The sequence below is a fragment of the Rhinopithecus roxellana genome, chromosome 15 (genome assembly GCF_007565055.1).
Source record: "Rhinopithecus roxellana isolate Shanxi Qingling chromosome 15, ASM756505v1, whole genome shotgun sequence".
Taxonomy (NCBI): domain Eukaryota; kingdom Metazoa; phylum Chordata; class Mammalia; order Primates; family Cercopithecidae; genus Rhinopithecus; species Rhinopithecus roxellana.
In genome coordinates, this window is record NC_044563.1 from 42,593,953 (window position 1) to 42,611,072 (window position 17,120).

General features: G+C 35.3%; 1 protein-coding gene across 2 annotated transcripts in view; it reads right to left on the reverse strand.

Moving 5' to 3' along the window:
• Nucleotides 1–17,120, reverse strand: part of TYR (tyrosinase) — a 124,429-nt gene that overhangs the window by 57,736 nt on the left and 49,573 nt on the right. Inside the window, exon 3 of one of the 2 annotated variants that reach the window (XM_010357232.2) lies at nucleotides 15,845–15,992. The exons of the other annotated variant lie outside the window; for it this stretch is intronic. Within the exon in view, the coding sequence (XP_010355534.1) occupies nucleotides 15,845–15,992 (148 nt within the window). The remainder of the gene's footprint in view (nucleotides 1–15,844; nucleotides 15,993–17,120) is intronic. 2 annotated transcript variants of the gene reach the window in all.

Sequence of the window (17,120 nt, forward strand, 5' to 3'; positions counted from 1 at the left end):
TGACACATTGTTCTATACGGAAAAATTTCTGAAATGCTAGTTGTCAGAACAGAGCCCTCCAGTTAATCTCCAAGGTCCAAATGACCACCTTCACCAAAGTCCTTCCACACCAGTAGGTCTATATGCTACAAAGTCAGTAAAAAGGCCAGGCACGGTGGCTCAGGCCTATAATCCCAGCACTTTTGAAGGCCAAGGTGGGTGATCACCTGGGTAGGTCATGAGTTTGAGACCAGGCTGGCCCAACATGGTGAAACCCTGCCTCTACTGAAAAAAATATCCAAATTATCTGGGCGTGGTGGTGGGTGCTTGTAATCCCAGCTGCTCGGGAAGGTGAAGAAGGAGAATCACTTGAACCGAGGATGTGGAGGTTGCAGTGAGCTGAGATTAGACCACTGCACTCCAGTCTGCGCAACAGAGAAAGACTCCGTCTCAAAAAACACAACAAACAAACAAACCAAAAAAACCCAAAAAACAAAGTCAATGAAGAGTCAAAGAAGTCCCTTCTGAAATTTTATCCCGGACACCCATCTTTCTCTGAAATAATAACATATCTTTATCTTCTTCAGAAATGTATCTACACCTGGGTCTTTCCATGCTCTTCACTATGCCAAAATATTTATAATATCATCTATGGCAGGACACACTGTAATGTGATTTAAATTCCTCAAAAAATCTGTGTTCAAAAGCTGGTTCATTTAAAGGATTAATTTAAAGAAAACTGAATTATTTTTTCTCTTTATCTTCAGTTTTCTCATCTATAAAAATGGACTGCAATACCTTACATAATTGTAGTGAGACAATTTCACTATTAATATTGAATATATATTATATATAATATATACTATAATATATATTATAGTAATACATAATCTACTAAAATATATAATAGTAATATAACATATAAAATATGATATTAATATATTAAATTATATTAACATCTATACAAATGAACTGCAATACTTTATATAATTGTAGTGATACAATTTTAGTTAATTGTAGTGAAAATTAACTGGAATAATATTGATAATAACAAGCTTTTGAGGTTTTTGTTCACTACTATAACCTTATTGCCTAGTATAGTGTCAGGAGCTCAATGAATATTTTCTAAATGAATTAATGAGTGAATAGATTCATTGAATTAATAAATTCAATGAATTTATTCAGTGAATGAATGATTGAATACAATATTTAAAGGGCTTAAATATTTATTGGACACATATCAGATTTCTTGACATTTTGCTAGGTCCTAGCAATCAAACTATGAACAAACTATATGTGACCCATGCAGAACTAATGGGGAACACTGTTAAGAAAACAGGCAAGTAAGCAGAGTACAGCATGTTGAGGATGCACAGGGTAGTCAAGAGTACATACGAGGGTAATTTAAGTGTAGGAGGCAGACGTTTCATCCTGAGGCAGGTCACATCTATAGAAGTAACATATGAAAAATTCCTGTCACAGGACCTGGAACTTAGTATGTTCTTAAATAGTTCTTCATACTTTCTACACCCTCTCCCTATCATCTAAGCTGAAGAGCATTGACAGACACCATCACCTTTGCTTGATGACTGTTGTAGTGTTAGAGTGATTTAACAACCCAGATGCCCTTGTGTTTAGTTTTTCCCAAATCTTATATTTGTATAGAAACAGAATAAACAACTCTTCAACCTATTCTTTCGGAGTCTTCAGCCTCCTCAAACTTTTTAACCCCGTCTCCATGCTAGAAAGTGTTTTGTTTGTTTGTTTGTTTTTACAAACCTGAGAACAGCTTAGAGTTCCTTGTCAAACCTTAACCTGAATAGAGGAGAAAAATAATTTTAACTATAAATTGAACTTCTCTATTTGTAACTTACCTATTGATCATAACTAAAAGCATGATTAAGCTGTAACTAAAAATCCCAGTAAAGACCTGCAGCTGTACTAATGTATTACTGTCATTTGTTCAAAAAGATATTATCCACTTGTAAAGTCCAGAAAGGAACTTAGAAATTTAGAGCAATTCACTCTTTTTAGAGACAATACTACTGTATAAGAAACAAATGTTCATGACCTTAAAGCCATGAACAAACAATGAAAAAGAAACCATATGAAAAGGAATAACTTCTGAATAGCAAAAAAGTACCATTAAAACATTAAAAGATAATAACTACAAAAAGCTTATAACAAAAAAAGAACTAATATAAAAAAATTGTGAACCGATACAATGCAATAATAAAACCAAAATCTAATATAAAATAGTAAAGAAAGTAAACAGAAATTTCACAAAAAGATACTTAATTTTGTTATTTTGTTTTTTTCTCCACTTTTTGTATTTTCTGAATTTTTTTAGGTGATACGATAGGTTTTAGATAATTTTTCCCAATTGGATCCTTTATGGTTTACTTTTACTTTTTGATTTCCAGCTTTTATTTTAAGTTCAAGGCTACGTGTGCAGGATGTGCATGTTTGTTACGTAGGTAAACGTGTGCCATGGTGGTTTGCTTCACAGATCAACCCATCAACCAGGTATTAAGCCCAGCATCCATTAACTATTCATCCTGGTGCTGTCCCTCCACACCACCCCACTCAAAAGAGCAACATAGGGCTTACACCACATTTTAGATCAAATGGACCCAACAGATACATACAAAACATTCTAACGGCAACAGAAAATGTACATTATTGTCAAGCACACATGGATTATCATAAGGATAGATCATATGGTTGGACACAAAACAAGTCTTAAGACAAATTTAAGAAGATTGAAATACTCAAGTATCTTTTCTGACCAAAATGGTATGCAACTAGAAATCAGCAATAGAAAGAATTTCAAAAAATTCACAAATACATGGATACTTAAAAATATGTTTCTGAACAACAAATGGGTCAATGAAGACATTGGAAAGGAAATTTAAAACATTTAGAGACGAGAAAATGGAAACAGTAACTACTAAAACTTACAGGATGTTGCAAAAGCAGTTTTAAGAAAGATATTTATAACAATAAATGCCTACGTTAACAAAACAATCCCAATTGCATAATCCAATGCTGTACTTCAAAAAACTGAAACGAAAGATCAAACTATGCCTAAAGTTAACAGAAGGATGGAAATAATAACGATCAGAGAAGAAGTAAATGAAAATAGTACAAAAGATAAATGAAACTAAGAGTTGGTTTTTGACAAGGTGGACAAAATTGACATACCTTTATCCAGAATAAGAAAAAAAAGAAGATGCAAATAAAATCAGAAATGAAAGAGGAGACATTACAACTGATACCATAGAAATACAAAAATCAGGCCGGGCGCGGTGGCTCAAGCCTGTAATCCCAGCACTTTGGGAGGCCGAGACGGGCGGATCACAAGGTCAGGAGATCGAGACCATCCTGGCTAACACCGTGAAACCCTGTCTCTACTAAAGAATACAAAAAACTAGCCGGGCGACGAGGCGGGCGCCTGTAGTCCCAGCTACTTGGGAGGCGGAGGCAGGAGAATGGCGTAAACCTGGGAGGCGGAGCTTGCAGTGAGCTGAGATCCGGCCACCGCACTCCAGCCTGGGCGACAGAGCCAGACTCCGTCTCAAAAAAAAAAAAAAAAAAAAAAAGAAATACAAAAATCATAAGAGACTACTAAGAACAATGAATTGGGTAGACCAGAAGAAAACAGATAAATTCCAAGAAACACATAATGTCCAAAACTGAATCATGAAAAAATAGAAAATCTTAATAGGCCAGTAATGAGTACAGAGAGTGAATTAGTAATAAAAATTCTTCCATCAAAGAAAAGCTTAGTACTTGACGGCTTCAGAGATAAATTCTACCAACATTTAGAAAACTAATACAAATCCATCACAAACTCTTCCAAAATATTTAAGTGGCGGGAATATTTTCAAACTCATTTCACAAGGACAGCTTTGCCTTGATACCAAAGCCAGACTAGGAGAGTATGACAAAATAAAATTACAGGACAATATTCCTGATGAACATAGATGCAAAAATCTTCAAAGAATACTAAAACACTAGATTCGACAGTGAATTCAACCGAAGACTGGTTCACCATCATCAAGAGGGATTATCCCAAAGATGCAAGGGTAGCTTAACATACAAATTTTACAATCATATTTGTGAAAAATGCTTGAACATAATGAATAACAAAAGTTATATGATCATTTTAATAGATGTATTAATAGAAAAAGTATTCAACAAATTTAACATCCTTTTATAATACTCTCAAAAAATTAGGTATAGATGGAATGTACCTCAATACAATAAAGTTTGCATACACGACAAACCCAGTGCTAACATCATACTTCATGGCAAAAAGTAGAACTTCTTTTGTCTAATATCCGGAAGAAGACAAGGATGCCCACTCTCACCTTGACTAATCAACAAATACTGTAAGTCCTAGCCAGAGCAATTAGCTAAGAGAAATAAATGAAATGCATCCAAATTAGAAAGGAAGAAATTAAATGGTCCCAGTTTGCAGATATGATTGTATATACTGAAAACCCTAAGAAATCTGCCAAAATTCTATTAAAAATTTTAAAAAATGAAAAAAAATGACTTCAGTAAGGTTACAGGATACAAAAACAAGATACAGAAATCAGTAGCATTTCCATACACTTACAATGAACTATCCAAAAAAAGCGAAGAAAACAACCAATTTACAATAGTATCACAAAAATATATGGATCAAAACATCGCATTATACTTACTAAATATATACCATTGGTTGTCAATTAAAAATAAAAATTTTAAAAATTCTTAGGAATAAATTTAAACAAGGAAGTAAAAACCTATACACTGAAAACTATAAAACATTGACAAAAGGAATTTAAGGAGATACAAATAAATGGAAATATATCTCTTGTTCAAAAATTGGAAGAATTGGCTGGGCGCGGTGGCTCATGACTATAATCCTAGCAATTTGAAAGTCTGAGACAAGTAGATCACCTGAGGTCAGGAGTTCGAGACCAGCCTGGCCAACATGGTGAAACCCTATCTCTACTAATAATACAAAAATTAGCCAGATATGGTGGTGTGCACCTGTAATCCAAGCAACTCGGGAGACTGGGGCAGAAGAATCACTTGAACCTGGGAGGTGGAGGTTGGAGTGAGCGAGATCATGCCACTGCACTCCAGTCTGGGTGACAGAGGGAGACTCTGTCTCAAAAATAAATAAATAAAAATAATAAAACACAAAATTTGGAAGAAATAATATTATTAAAATATAGATACTACCTAAAGCTATCTGCAGTTTCAGTGCAATCCCTACCAAAATTCTAATGATGTTTTTCACAGAAATGAAATAAATAATTCTAAAATATTTATGCAACCACAAATGATCCTGAATAGCCAAAGCAATCTTGAGTAATAAAAACAAAGCGGAGAATCACAGTATCTGATTGCAAAGTATACTACAAAGCTGTAGTAATTATCACAGAATAGTACTGGCATAAAAACAGACATATTGACCAGTGGAAAAGGATAGATATCCCAGAAATAAAGTCAAGCATTTATTATTGATTTTCAACAAAGGTGCCACAAATACAAAATAGACAGGCTCATAAAAATATTGTGTTGAGACCACTAGATAGTCACATTCAGAATTATGAAATTAGACACTTTTCTCACACCATATACAAAAATAAAATCAAAATGGGTTAAAGACTTAAGTGTAAGACCTGAAACTGTGAAACTGCTAGAAGAAAATGGGGGGAAAGCTCTATGACATTGGTTTGGGCAATATTTTTGGAAATGACCCTCTAAGCACAGACAACGAAAACAAAAATAGACAAACAGGATTACATTAAACAAAAAAGCTTCCTGCAGCCAAGAAAACAGTTAACAGATGAAGGGATTAAAAAAAAAAAAAAAAAAAAAGATAATTGATGTGTCCAAAATAAGGGACATAGAAAGAATGTGCTGTGAGTTAATAGATTAGAGCAGTGGTATGTTGGCCATTATTTTAACAACGAGGTCTTTTGGAATAAAAGCCCTGACGTGTACCATTTGCCAATTTCATGGTAAATACTTCCACCGTGGCTGATTTCAGGCTACTGACTTGAGGTCACTGAATGCCAAGTTGGTAAATGCAATTCATAATTAAATTTTGGAGCGATAGTTATAGACAGGCATGACCTGGGCATAGTTTATGAAGGAGGTCAAAACTGAAACTAGTCTTGAAGATTGTGTACAAACCAGATAGGTCAAGAAAAGTAGGTTAAGGATTTGAGAACTGGTTTAAGCAGAGCCCAGAAATAGGAATAAATGTGGAATGTTTAAGAAAATACACTCAGCACATAGTTGGCCAATAAATATATTTGTGCATAATTGAATGACAGTCAATAGACCTGTCTGATCAGAACAATGAGTCTCCATAGGTAGAAACTTGAGAGGATGGCTCAGATGCCACACAATGTTCTGTGGTAACCCACAGTTCTCTAGCTTTCTGTATAATGATAATTGAATCATTAGAATCTTCATCAGCTTTGTAATGAAGGCTCATTGAGAAATTACCTTGATCTTTGCTTAATATTTTTGAGTTATTTTAATAATTATGCAAATGTCTAATAGTAAAATAGAATTAATAGAGAATTCTAAGGGGGCAGAAAATTCTAATTTTTAAAGGTGGAAGAGTCGCTTTTCATAGCTGTTTATCTACATAGTGATATTCTCTCTACTAAACAACCATGACTACAGACATTGAATTTAATGATAGTACTCTCTTTAAATATAGGTGGGCTAGAGAAAAAGCAATTTCTTTCTCTTGTCTGGTGTGTGTGTGTGCATATATATATATATGCAGTTTTGTGGTTTGGCAGGGATCCCCAAACTTTTTCTGCAAAGGGCTAGATATTAAATATTTTCCACATTGCAAATAGCATGGTCTTGGTCACAGCTACTCAACTCGGACATTGTAGTCTGAAAGCACCCATTGACAATATGTAAATGAACGTCATGGCTGTGTTCTAATAAAATCTTATTTATGAAAACAAGTGGGAAACATCAAGGCATCCAGACAAATTGAGATTCTTAAAATTTTTATTTTTAATTGACAAATAATAATTACATGTATGTATGGGGTATAATATGATGCTGATATATGTATATATTGTGGAATGATTAAATCAAGCTAAAATAGCAATCACCTCACATATTTATCTTTATTGTCATAAGAACATTTAAAATCTACTCTCTTAGCCATTTTGAAAGATACAATATATTATTATTTATTGTAATCATCATGCTGTGCAGAAGACCAGTAGAACTTACTTCTTATGTCTAACTAAAACTTTGTACCCTTCAACAAACATTTTCGTTGACCCTATTCATCCCCTTCCACTTCTGCACATCACCCATTGATACCACAATTCTGTTTCCTACTCCTATGAGTTCAAAGTTTTTAGACTGCATCGAAAGAGAACATGTGGCTACTCGTTTCTGTGCTTGGCTTCTTTCACTTAATGTAATGTCCTCTAGGTTCATCTATATTATGATAGATGACAGAATTTCTTTTTAAATGGTAAGTAGTATTTCATTGTGTACATATACCATATTTTCTTTACCCATTTGCCCAATATGGACACTTAGTTTGATTGTATACCTTGCCTGTTGTGAATTACGTTACAACAAACATGGAAGTACAAATAACTCTTTGACATACTGATTTCACTTCCTTTTGATATATAGTCAGAACTGGAATGAGTGGATCATATGATGATTCTATCTTTAGTTTATTGAGGAAGCTCCATACTGTTTTCTATGGACTAATTTACATTCCCACCCAAAAATGTGCATGTGTTCCCTGTTCTCCACACCCTCTCCAACATTTGTCTTTTATCTTTTTGATAAGAGGTATTTGAAAAAATCAGAGGTGATATCCCATTGTGGTTTCAGTTTGTATTTCACAGGTTATTAGTGATATTGAGCATCTTTTCATATGTTTATAAGCCATTTATGTTTTTGTTAAATAATTTCTTAATTGACAAAATTATATAATGTATAACATGTGGTTTGGAAATATAAGTATTATCATTTTATTGTGGTTTGCTTTATTGTGCTACACAGATACTGCATTGTTTTTACAAATTGAAGTTTTCTGGCAACCCTGTGTTCAGCAAGTGTATCACTCCCGTTTTTCCAACATGTACTCACTTTATGTCTGTCACGTTTTGGTAATTCTTGCAATATTACAAAGTTTTAAATTATTATTGTATGTGTTATGCTGATCTGTGACCAGAAATCTTTGATGTGACCATGGTAATTGTTTTGGGACACCATAAACTGTGCCAGTGTTAAAAAGGTGACTTTAATTAATAAATGCATGTGTTCTAACTGTTCCACTGACCAGCCATTCCTCTGAATCTCTCCCTCTCCTTGGGCCTCCCTATTCCCCAAGACACAAAAATATTGAAATTGGGCCAATTAATAACCCTGAAATGGTCTCTAAGTGTTCAAATGAAAGAAAAAGTTGCGTATCTCTCACTTTAAATAAAAAACTAGGGATGATTGAGCTTAGTGAGGAAGGAATGTTGAAAGCTCACATAAGCTGAAAGCTAGGCCTCTTGTGCAAAAGTTAGTCAAATTGCAATTGCAAAAGAAAAGTTCTTGAACCCAGCACTTTGGGAGGCCGAGACGGGCGGATCACGTGGTCGGGCGATCGAGACCATCCTGGCTAACACGGTGAAACCCCGTCTCTACTAAAAAATACAAAAACCTAGCTGGCGAGGTGGAGGGCGCCTGTACTATAGTCCCAGCTACTCGGAAGGCTGAGGCAGGAGAATGGCGTAAACCTGGCAGGCGGAGCTTGGAGTGAGCTGAGATCCGGCCACTACACGCCAGCCTGGGGGACAGAGCGAGACTCTGTCTCAAAAAAAAAGAAAAAAAAAAAAGAAAAGTTCTTGAAGGAAATGCAAAGTGCTACTCCAGTAAACACACGCAATAAGAAAGAAAAACAGTCTAACTGCTGATACGAAGAAAATTTTAGTGGTCTGGATGGAAGATCAAACCAGCAACAACATTTCCTTAAACTAATGCCTAAATGAGAGCAAGGCCCTGACTCTCTTAATCTTATGGAGGCTCAAAGAGGTGAGTAAGCTGCAGAAATAATGTTTGAGGTGGCAAAGATTGGTTTATAAGATTTAAGGAAAGAGCAGTCTTTATAACATAAAAGTGCAAAGTGAAGCAACAAGTGCAATGGGAAGCTGCAACAAGTTACCCAGAAGATCTAGATAACAGATGAAGGTGGCTACACTAAACAACAGATTTTCAATGTAGACAAAACAGTCTTCTATTAGAAGAAGATGCCATCTAGAACTTTCACAGCTACTAAGGAGAAATTAATGCTCAAAGGATAATAAAGGATTAAGCTTCAAAGGATAGTCTGATACTCTTGCTAGGAGCTAATGCAGCTGGTAAATTTAAGTATAAGCCAGTGCTCATTTATTGGTCTGAAACTCCCAGGGCCATTATGAAATACTCTAAATCTACTCTGGCTTTGTTCTGTAAATGAAACAACAAAGCCTGCATGATAGCACATCTGTTTACAGCATGGTTTACTGAATACTTTAAGCCCACTGTTGAGACCTACTCCCTGGAAAAACAATTCCATTCAAAATATTACTGCTCATTTATAAGGCACCTGGTCACCCAAAAGCTCTGATGGGGATATAGGAGGAGATGAATGCTGTTTTCATGCCTGCTAACACAATATCTATGTTGTAGCCCATGGATCAGAGAGTAATCTGAACTTTCAAATTTTATTTAAGAAGTACATTTTGTAAGGCTGTATTCTATAGATAGTGATTCCTCTGATGGATCTGGGCATAATAAAATTGAAAATCTTTTGGAAAGGAGTCACCATTCTAGATGCCATTAAGAACATTTCTGATTCATGGAAGGAGAACAAAATATTAATGTTAACAAGAGTTTGGAAGAAGTTGATTCCAATCCTAATAGATTACTTTGAGGGGATCAAGGTATCAGTGGTGGAGATAACTGCAGATATCATGGAAATAGCAAGAGAACTAGAATTATAAGCACAGCCTGAAGGTATGACTGAATTGCTGCAATCTCATGATAAAACTTGAACATGTAGAGTTCCCACTTATTACCACTTATTACCTCCCACTTATCAGAGAAAATATGCAGTGCTTGGTTTTCTGTTCCTGTGTTAATTTACTTCAGATTATGGCCTCCCGCTACATTCTACAAAGGACATCATTTTGTTCTTTCTTGTAGTATTCCATGGTGTAAATGTACCACATTTACATGAGGATTTGATTTTTATGGTTAAGCAAATAAAGTAGTTTCTAGAGATGGAATCTACTCCTGGTGAAGATCCTGTCAATGTTTTGATATTGTAGCAAAGTATTTAGTATATTAGATAAACTTAGTTGATAAAGCAGCAGCAGACTTTCAGAAGATTGAATCCAATTTGGTAAGAAATTTTACTATAGGTAAAATGCTATCAAACTGCATAGTATGCTACAGAGAATTCTTTTGTGAAAGGGAGTATCAATTGATGTAACAAATTTCATTTTTGTCTTATTTTTAAAAATTGCTGCAGCTACCCCAGCTTTCAGCAGCCATCACCCTCATCATTCAGCAGCCAGCACCCTCATCATTCAGCAGCCAGCAACATCAAGGCAAGACCCTCCCCCAGCACAAGTTTGACTTGATGAAGGTTCAGATGATTGTTAGCATTTTTTAGCAATAAAGTATCCTTAAATTAAGGTATATAAATTGCTTTTTAGGCATAATGAGATTGTACACTTAGTCTACAGAAAAGCGGAAACATAATTTTAATTTTTAGTATTTTTTTCTTTTTCAACTTTTATTTTAGAATCAGGGGGACATGTGTAGGTTAGCTACAAAGGTATATTGCATGATGCTGAGGTTTGGGTATGATTGAACCCATCATCCAGGTTATGAGCATAGTACACATTAGGTAGTTTTTCAGCTGTTATGCCCCTCCTTCTCTCTTCACTCTAGTAGTCCCCAGTATCTATTGCTTCCATCTTTATGTTCATATGTAGCCAGTGTTTACCTCCCACTTATTAGAGAAAATATGCAGTGCTTGGTTTTCTGTTCCTGTGTTAATTTACTTCAGATTATGGCCTCCCGCTACATTCTACAAAGGACATCATTTTGTTCTTTCTTGTAGTATTCCATGGTGTAAATGTACCACATTTTCTTTGTCCAATATACCATTGATGAGCACCTGGGTTCATTCCATAAACATAACTTTTAGATGTACTGGGAAACCCAAAACTTTGTGTCTCTCTTTATTGAGATACTCACTTTATTGTAGTAGCCTGGAACTAAGCCCACCATATTTTGATGTGTCCCTTTATACATACATTGTGAATGGCTAATTCAAACTAATTAACTTCACATACTTATTTTTTACTTTTCGTGTGCTAAGAACAGTTAAAATCTACTTTCTTAGCAATTTTCAAGATTACAATACATTGTTATTAACTTTAGTCATCACGCTGTACAACAGATCTCTTAATTTACTCTTTCATTCCTTCCTTTTTTTTTTTTTTTTTTTTTTTTTTTTGAGATGGAATCTCACTCTGTTGCCCAGGCTAGAGTGCAGGGGCACAATCTCAGCTCACTACAACCTTGGCCTCCCAGGTTCAAGCGATTCTGCTACCTCAACCTCCTGAGTACCTAGGATCACAAGCGCACACCACCATCCCTGGCTAAATTTTTGTATTTTTAGTAGAGATGGGGTTTCACTGTGTTGCCTAGGGTGGTCTCGAACTCCTGAGCTCAGGCAATCCACCCATCCCAGCTTCCCAAAGTGCTAGAAGTACAGGCATGAGGCACTTCGCTTGGCCTACTTCTTATACGTAACTGAAATTTTGTATCATTTGACCAACTTCCCTCCAACCCACACCAGCTCCAGCCCTTGGTAAGCATCCTCTACTCTCTAATTCTAGGAGTTTAAATTTTCTTTTGACTCCACAAATAAGTGAGATCATGCAGTTTCTGTCTTTATGTGCCTGAATCATTTTATTTCACATACTGAACTCCAGATTCATCCATGTTGTTGCAAATGAGAGGGTTTTCCTTTTTTATGGCTGAATAGTGTTCCATTGTGTATATATACCACATTTTCTTAATACATCCATCGTTATCGATATTTGGGTTGGTTTTGTATATGAATAATGTTACAATGAACTTGGAAGTTCAGATATATTTCCCTTTGGATATATGCCCAGGAGTGGAATTGCTGAATAATATGATAGTTTTATTTTTAATTTTTTAAGAAACTGCTGGCCGGGCGCGGTGGCTCAAGCCTGTAATCCCAGCACTTTGGGAGGCCGAGACGGGCGGATCACGAGGTCAGGAGATCGAGACCATCCTGGCTAACACGGTGAAACCCCGTCTCTACTAAAAACACAAAAAATGAGCCGGGCGAGGTGGCGGGCGCCTGTAGTCCCCAGCTACTCAGGAGGCTGAGGCAGGAGAATGGCGTAAACTCGGGAGGCGGAGCTTGCAGTGAGCTGAGATCTGGCCACTGCACTCCAGTCCGGGCAACAGAGCGAGACTCCGCCTCAAAAAAAAAAAAAAAAAAAAAAAAAGAAACTGCTATGTTTTCCCAAATGACTATATTAATTTACATTCCCATGAACAGTGCACAATCCTTCCTTTTTTTTTTTTTTTTTTTTTTTTTTTTTTTTTTTTGAGATGGAATCTCACCCGGTCATTCAGGCTGGAGTGCAATGGCATGATTTTAGCTCACTGCAACCTCCACCTCCCAGGTTCAAGCAATTCTTGTGTCTCAGCCTCCCAAGTAGCTGGGATTGCATGCATCTGCCACCACGCACGGCTACTTTTTGTATTTTTAGTAGAGATGGGGTATCACCATGTTGGCCAGGCTACTCTCAAACTCCTGACCTCCTGATCTGCCTGCCTTGGCCTCCCAAAGTCCCCCCCCCCTTTTTTTTTTTAACATAGTCTCTAACACTTCTTGTCTTTGTCTTTTTATTAATAGCTGTTCTAAAAGGTGTGAGGTAATATTAATATTATCTCATTGTGGTTTTAATTTGTGTTTCCTGGTGATTAGTGATGTTGAGTATCTTTTCATGTACCTGTTGGACATTTGCGTATCTTCTTTTGAGAAATGTCTATTCACATCCTGTGCCCAATTTTTTAAATTAGTTTTTCTGTTTTCTAACTATTGAATTGAGTTTTTTATATAGTTTGAATATTAACCCCTTACCAGAGGTATGGTTTGCAAATATATTCTACTATTCTGTAGGTTGTCTGTCTATCATGTTAATTATTTTCTTGGTTGCGTGGAGATTTTTAGTTTGATGTAATCCCATTTGTCTATTTTTGTGTTTGTTGTCTATGTTTTGGGGCTCATATCCAAAAAAATCATTGCCCAGACCAAAGTCTTGGAGCTTTTACTGTATGCTTTCTTCCTGCAGTTTCACAATTTCTAATCGCTATATTTAAGTCTTTAATTCATTTTGAATTGGTTTTGGATATAGTGTTAGATATGGGTCCAATTTCATTCTGCTGAATGTGGCTATCCAATTGTCCCCAAGTGACTAATTGCAGAGACTGTCATTTCCCCATTGTTTTTGGCATCTTTGTCAAAATTATTGGATTGATTTATGGGTTCTCAATTCTGTTTCAATGAACAGTAAATCTGCTTTTATGCCATTACCATGCCATTATAATTACTATAGTTTTGTAGTATATTTTGAAATCAGGGAATGTGATGCTTTGTTCTTTTTGCTCAAAATTGTTTTGGCTATTCAGGCCCTTTTGTAGTTCCATATGAATTTGAAGACTATTTTTCTATTTTTGTAAAGAATGTCTTGGTATTTTGATAGGATTACATTGAATATGTAAATTTCTTTGGGTAGTATAGTAATTTTAACAACATTAATTTTTCTAATCTATGATTAGAGGATATCTTTTTATTTATTTTTGTGATATACAGTTACTTGTATCAATATTTTATAGTTTTCAGTGTACACGTCTTTCATTTTCTTGGATAAATTTACTCCTAAGTATTTTATTTTTTGATGCTGTTGTACGTGGGGTTGTTTTCTTAGCTTCTTTTTCAGATAGTTCATTGTTAGTGTACAGAAACAGTACCAATTTTTGTATGTTGCATTTGTATCTTGCAGGTTTACTTAATTTATCAGTTTTAACAGTTTTCCAGTGAATTCTCAGACTTTTCTGTGTATAAGGTCAGATCATCAGTAAACAGATACAACATCCTCTTTCTTTCATATTTTGATACATTTTCTTTTTTTTTTTTTTTTGGCTAATTGCTAATTGGGTAGAACTTTTAATACTATATTGAATGGAGGTGGCAAGAGTGATCATACTTAAATCTTTAGAGTTCACTGGGTAGTTCTAGAGATTAAAAATGGCAAAATTTACACCAAAAAGTGACATAAAAATGACTCTTTAAAAAGCGTTCAATTTATCTTTTCCGGTTTTATTCCAGCACTATGCTTTTCTCTCTTATATATGGGTATAGGTGGTTGTGATGTTGGTATTGGCACCAACATTTTGGTGTTCATACATGTTCTTATACACTGATTTCTGAATAAAACTTAATATAGACTGTTACTTAATTCTCATTATATGAGAATTGCCATGAAGCCAATAAAAATCTGCCTAATGATTTTCTTGGATAATGGTCACTTTCTTATTTGATATTATGTCCATGTTCCTGTGGACACAAGTGAAGAGAAGATGTTGATAAATTAAGTAAAATCCTTAATTCTCAATTTCAGTTTCCTTATCTTTAAAACATGAAAAAAAAGTCCTCTTATTTTTACCCAAGAGGATGATAGTATTATCTTAATGGCAGGTATTTATCTGTGCCCTTTATGCATTAACTATGGTGAGAAAATTACCGTAGAGGGGACAAAGAACACTCCACAGCATTTGTCAGTCATGATTTGATGCTTTATTTTCTCCTTTCTTTTTGAAAAATTTCAAGAGTAGACAGCTGACCTTCCTCTGAACAGTTTCTTTTCTGCTATCATCACCTACAATTAAGTCTAAAACTTAATATGTCTAAGACATTACACATGTAATGGAAGAGGGTTAATAAGGAGAATAAAAACTCCAAGAGAATTAAATCACATTAAATAGGACAGTTGGGCCATAGTGCACTCTGTCTGGAGAATTAACAATGTACTGTTCAGGCCGGTGGAAGAGATCAGTTTGTACTTCCTTGTATGTGAGTGTGTTAGGTTCAAAAAGAGAATAAATAATACAATTTCCAGAAGGAAAGATATATTGATGACAGATGTAGTAGGTTAGTGCCAGGCCCACATGGCCTTAAATTCCTATATCAGTTCTGTGTGTCCATCCCCCTGCTTTCTCATTTTTTGCTCTTAACTACTTTCTCCTGAAGCCTTTAGAAGGCTGCCCTTGGATACTGGGGCCATATCTGGAATCAAGCTCCTAAGAGTTTTATATCCCCTACCTCAGGGCAACCTGTAGCCAATGGCTATTTAGCGTGGAAGTCCAAAGACTCATCTCTTTTTCTTCTGGTAGGACAAACTAGGGTATACTTTACATTCTACCAAGATCTAGTGGAGTCTGGGATTTCAATTGACATTGTACCCTTATTTTGCTTTTCTTTCTTTTGTATCCTGCCTAATCCACCTTCTTACTAATGTATCCTTATAAACACTTTCTTTATTATATATTTGCCTGTAAATGCTTAGCCTAAGGTCTGTTTTGGGGACAACCTGAACATAGACAATAGACTACCATAACTTCTTAGCTTTTATTTAATAACTTAAATCACACTTGATAGGCACCCTCTATTTAAATCCAATGAGCACATACTTTTAAAGAAATATTAACCAACCTGTCAACAAATGCATGGTGAAGAAGGAAGATGGGATCGTTGGCAGATCCCTGTACCTGGGACATTGTTCCATTCATATAGATGTGCAAGGCATTGTGCATGCTGCTTTGAGAGGCATCTGCTATCCCAGTAAGTGGACTAGCAAATCCTGTTCAGTAAAAAATACGAAAAAAAATTTTTTTAATGACTTTTTTGACTTTAATGACTGAAAACCCAAGTGATTATCCCATTTGATTTATAACTATAACTTAAAGCCCAATTCAAAATATAAAATCAAAAATAAAATTCATTCTGCATTGAGACTCTTTACATTCTGGATACCCAATGTGTATTAAATCAATATTTGTGGAATTAAATGGCCTCAATTTGGGTACAATAGACTGCTTAACCAGATAAAAGAGGCTGAGCCAATTTGTGTTCCCTCTTGTTCCTTCTGCCTTAATTTCTGTTTCAATTTGGACAAGTCATAGGAACATTTTATAATAACCAGCAGTCACTTTCACTTTAGTCTGTAACAACACTCACAGCAGATCTTTTCAGACTGTTATGTATCCCCTTGCTTTCCAGTTCTGGAGAATACTTTAAGTTTGGTTTCTGGTTCCAGAGAAAGCGTAAAATTTGTGACTTTCACATTTCAATTCCTCTTTCACAGGAACATCTTTCATATCAGTTCATAATGTGTTTGATTTTACAAAACATTCATTTCAAAAATAATCAGAACTCCAATAAATATTTCTGTTTATTACATCAGCAACAGTAATAATGGGAACATTTTTAATAAGAGCTATTATTTTCTAAATGTTGAGTATGCTAAATGTTTATTGTGACATATGTTCTTCAATCTTTACAGTAACTCTGTTAGTTAGAAATTATTATCCCTATTCAAAGAAAACTGAGGTTCAGAGAAGTTCTGAGTTTACCAAACTACCCAGGTAGAGTTGGGATTTTAATCCGTATCAATTAGACGCTAAGATATGAGCTCTTGGAATTTTGTATTCTCTCTCATATGCCCATTAACAAGACGAAGAGGAAGGTGACTTTTTGTGCCCACTCATGCAAAACTGAGAGTTAGGACCAGAAAAAGAAGTTTGAATAACAAAATTGAATTGTAAACAGGAACCAAGTTGGGGGAACATGACAAAGGTCATTCAGAATTTAGAAATATCAAGCAAGCAGAAATTGTGAATACGATCATAATGTAAACCAGAGTTATAACAGAAACAGTGAAAAAAATTAGGATTTAGGCAGGGAGGTTCTAGCTTTATTTCATGGAAGT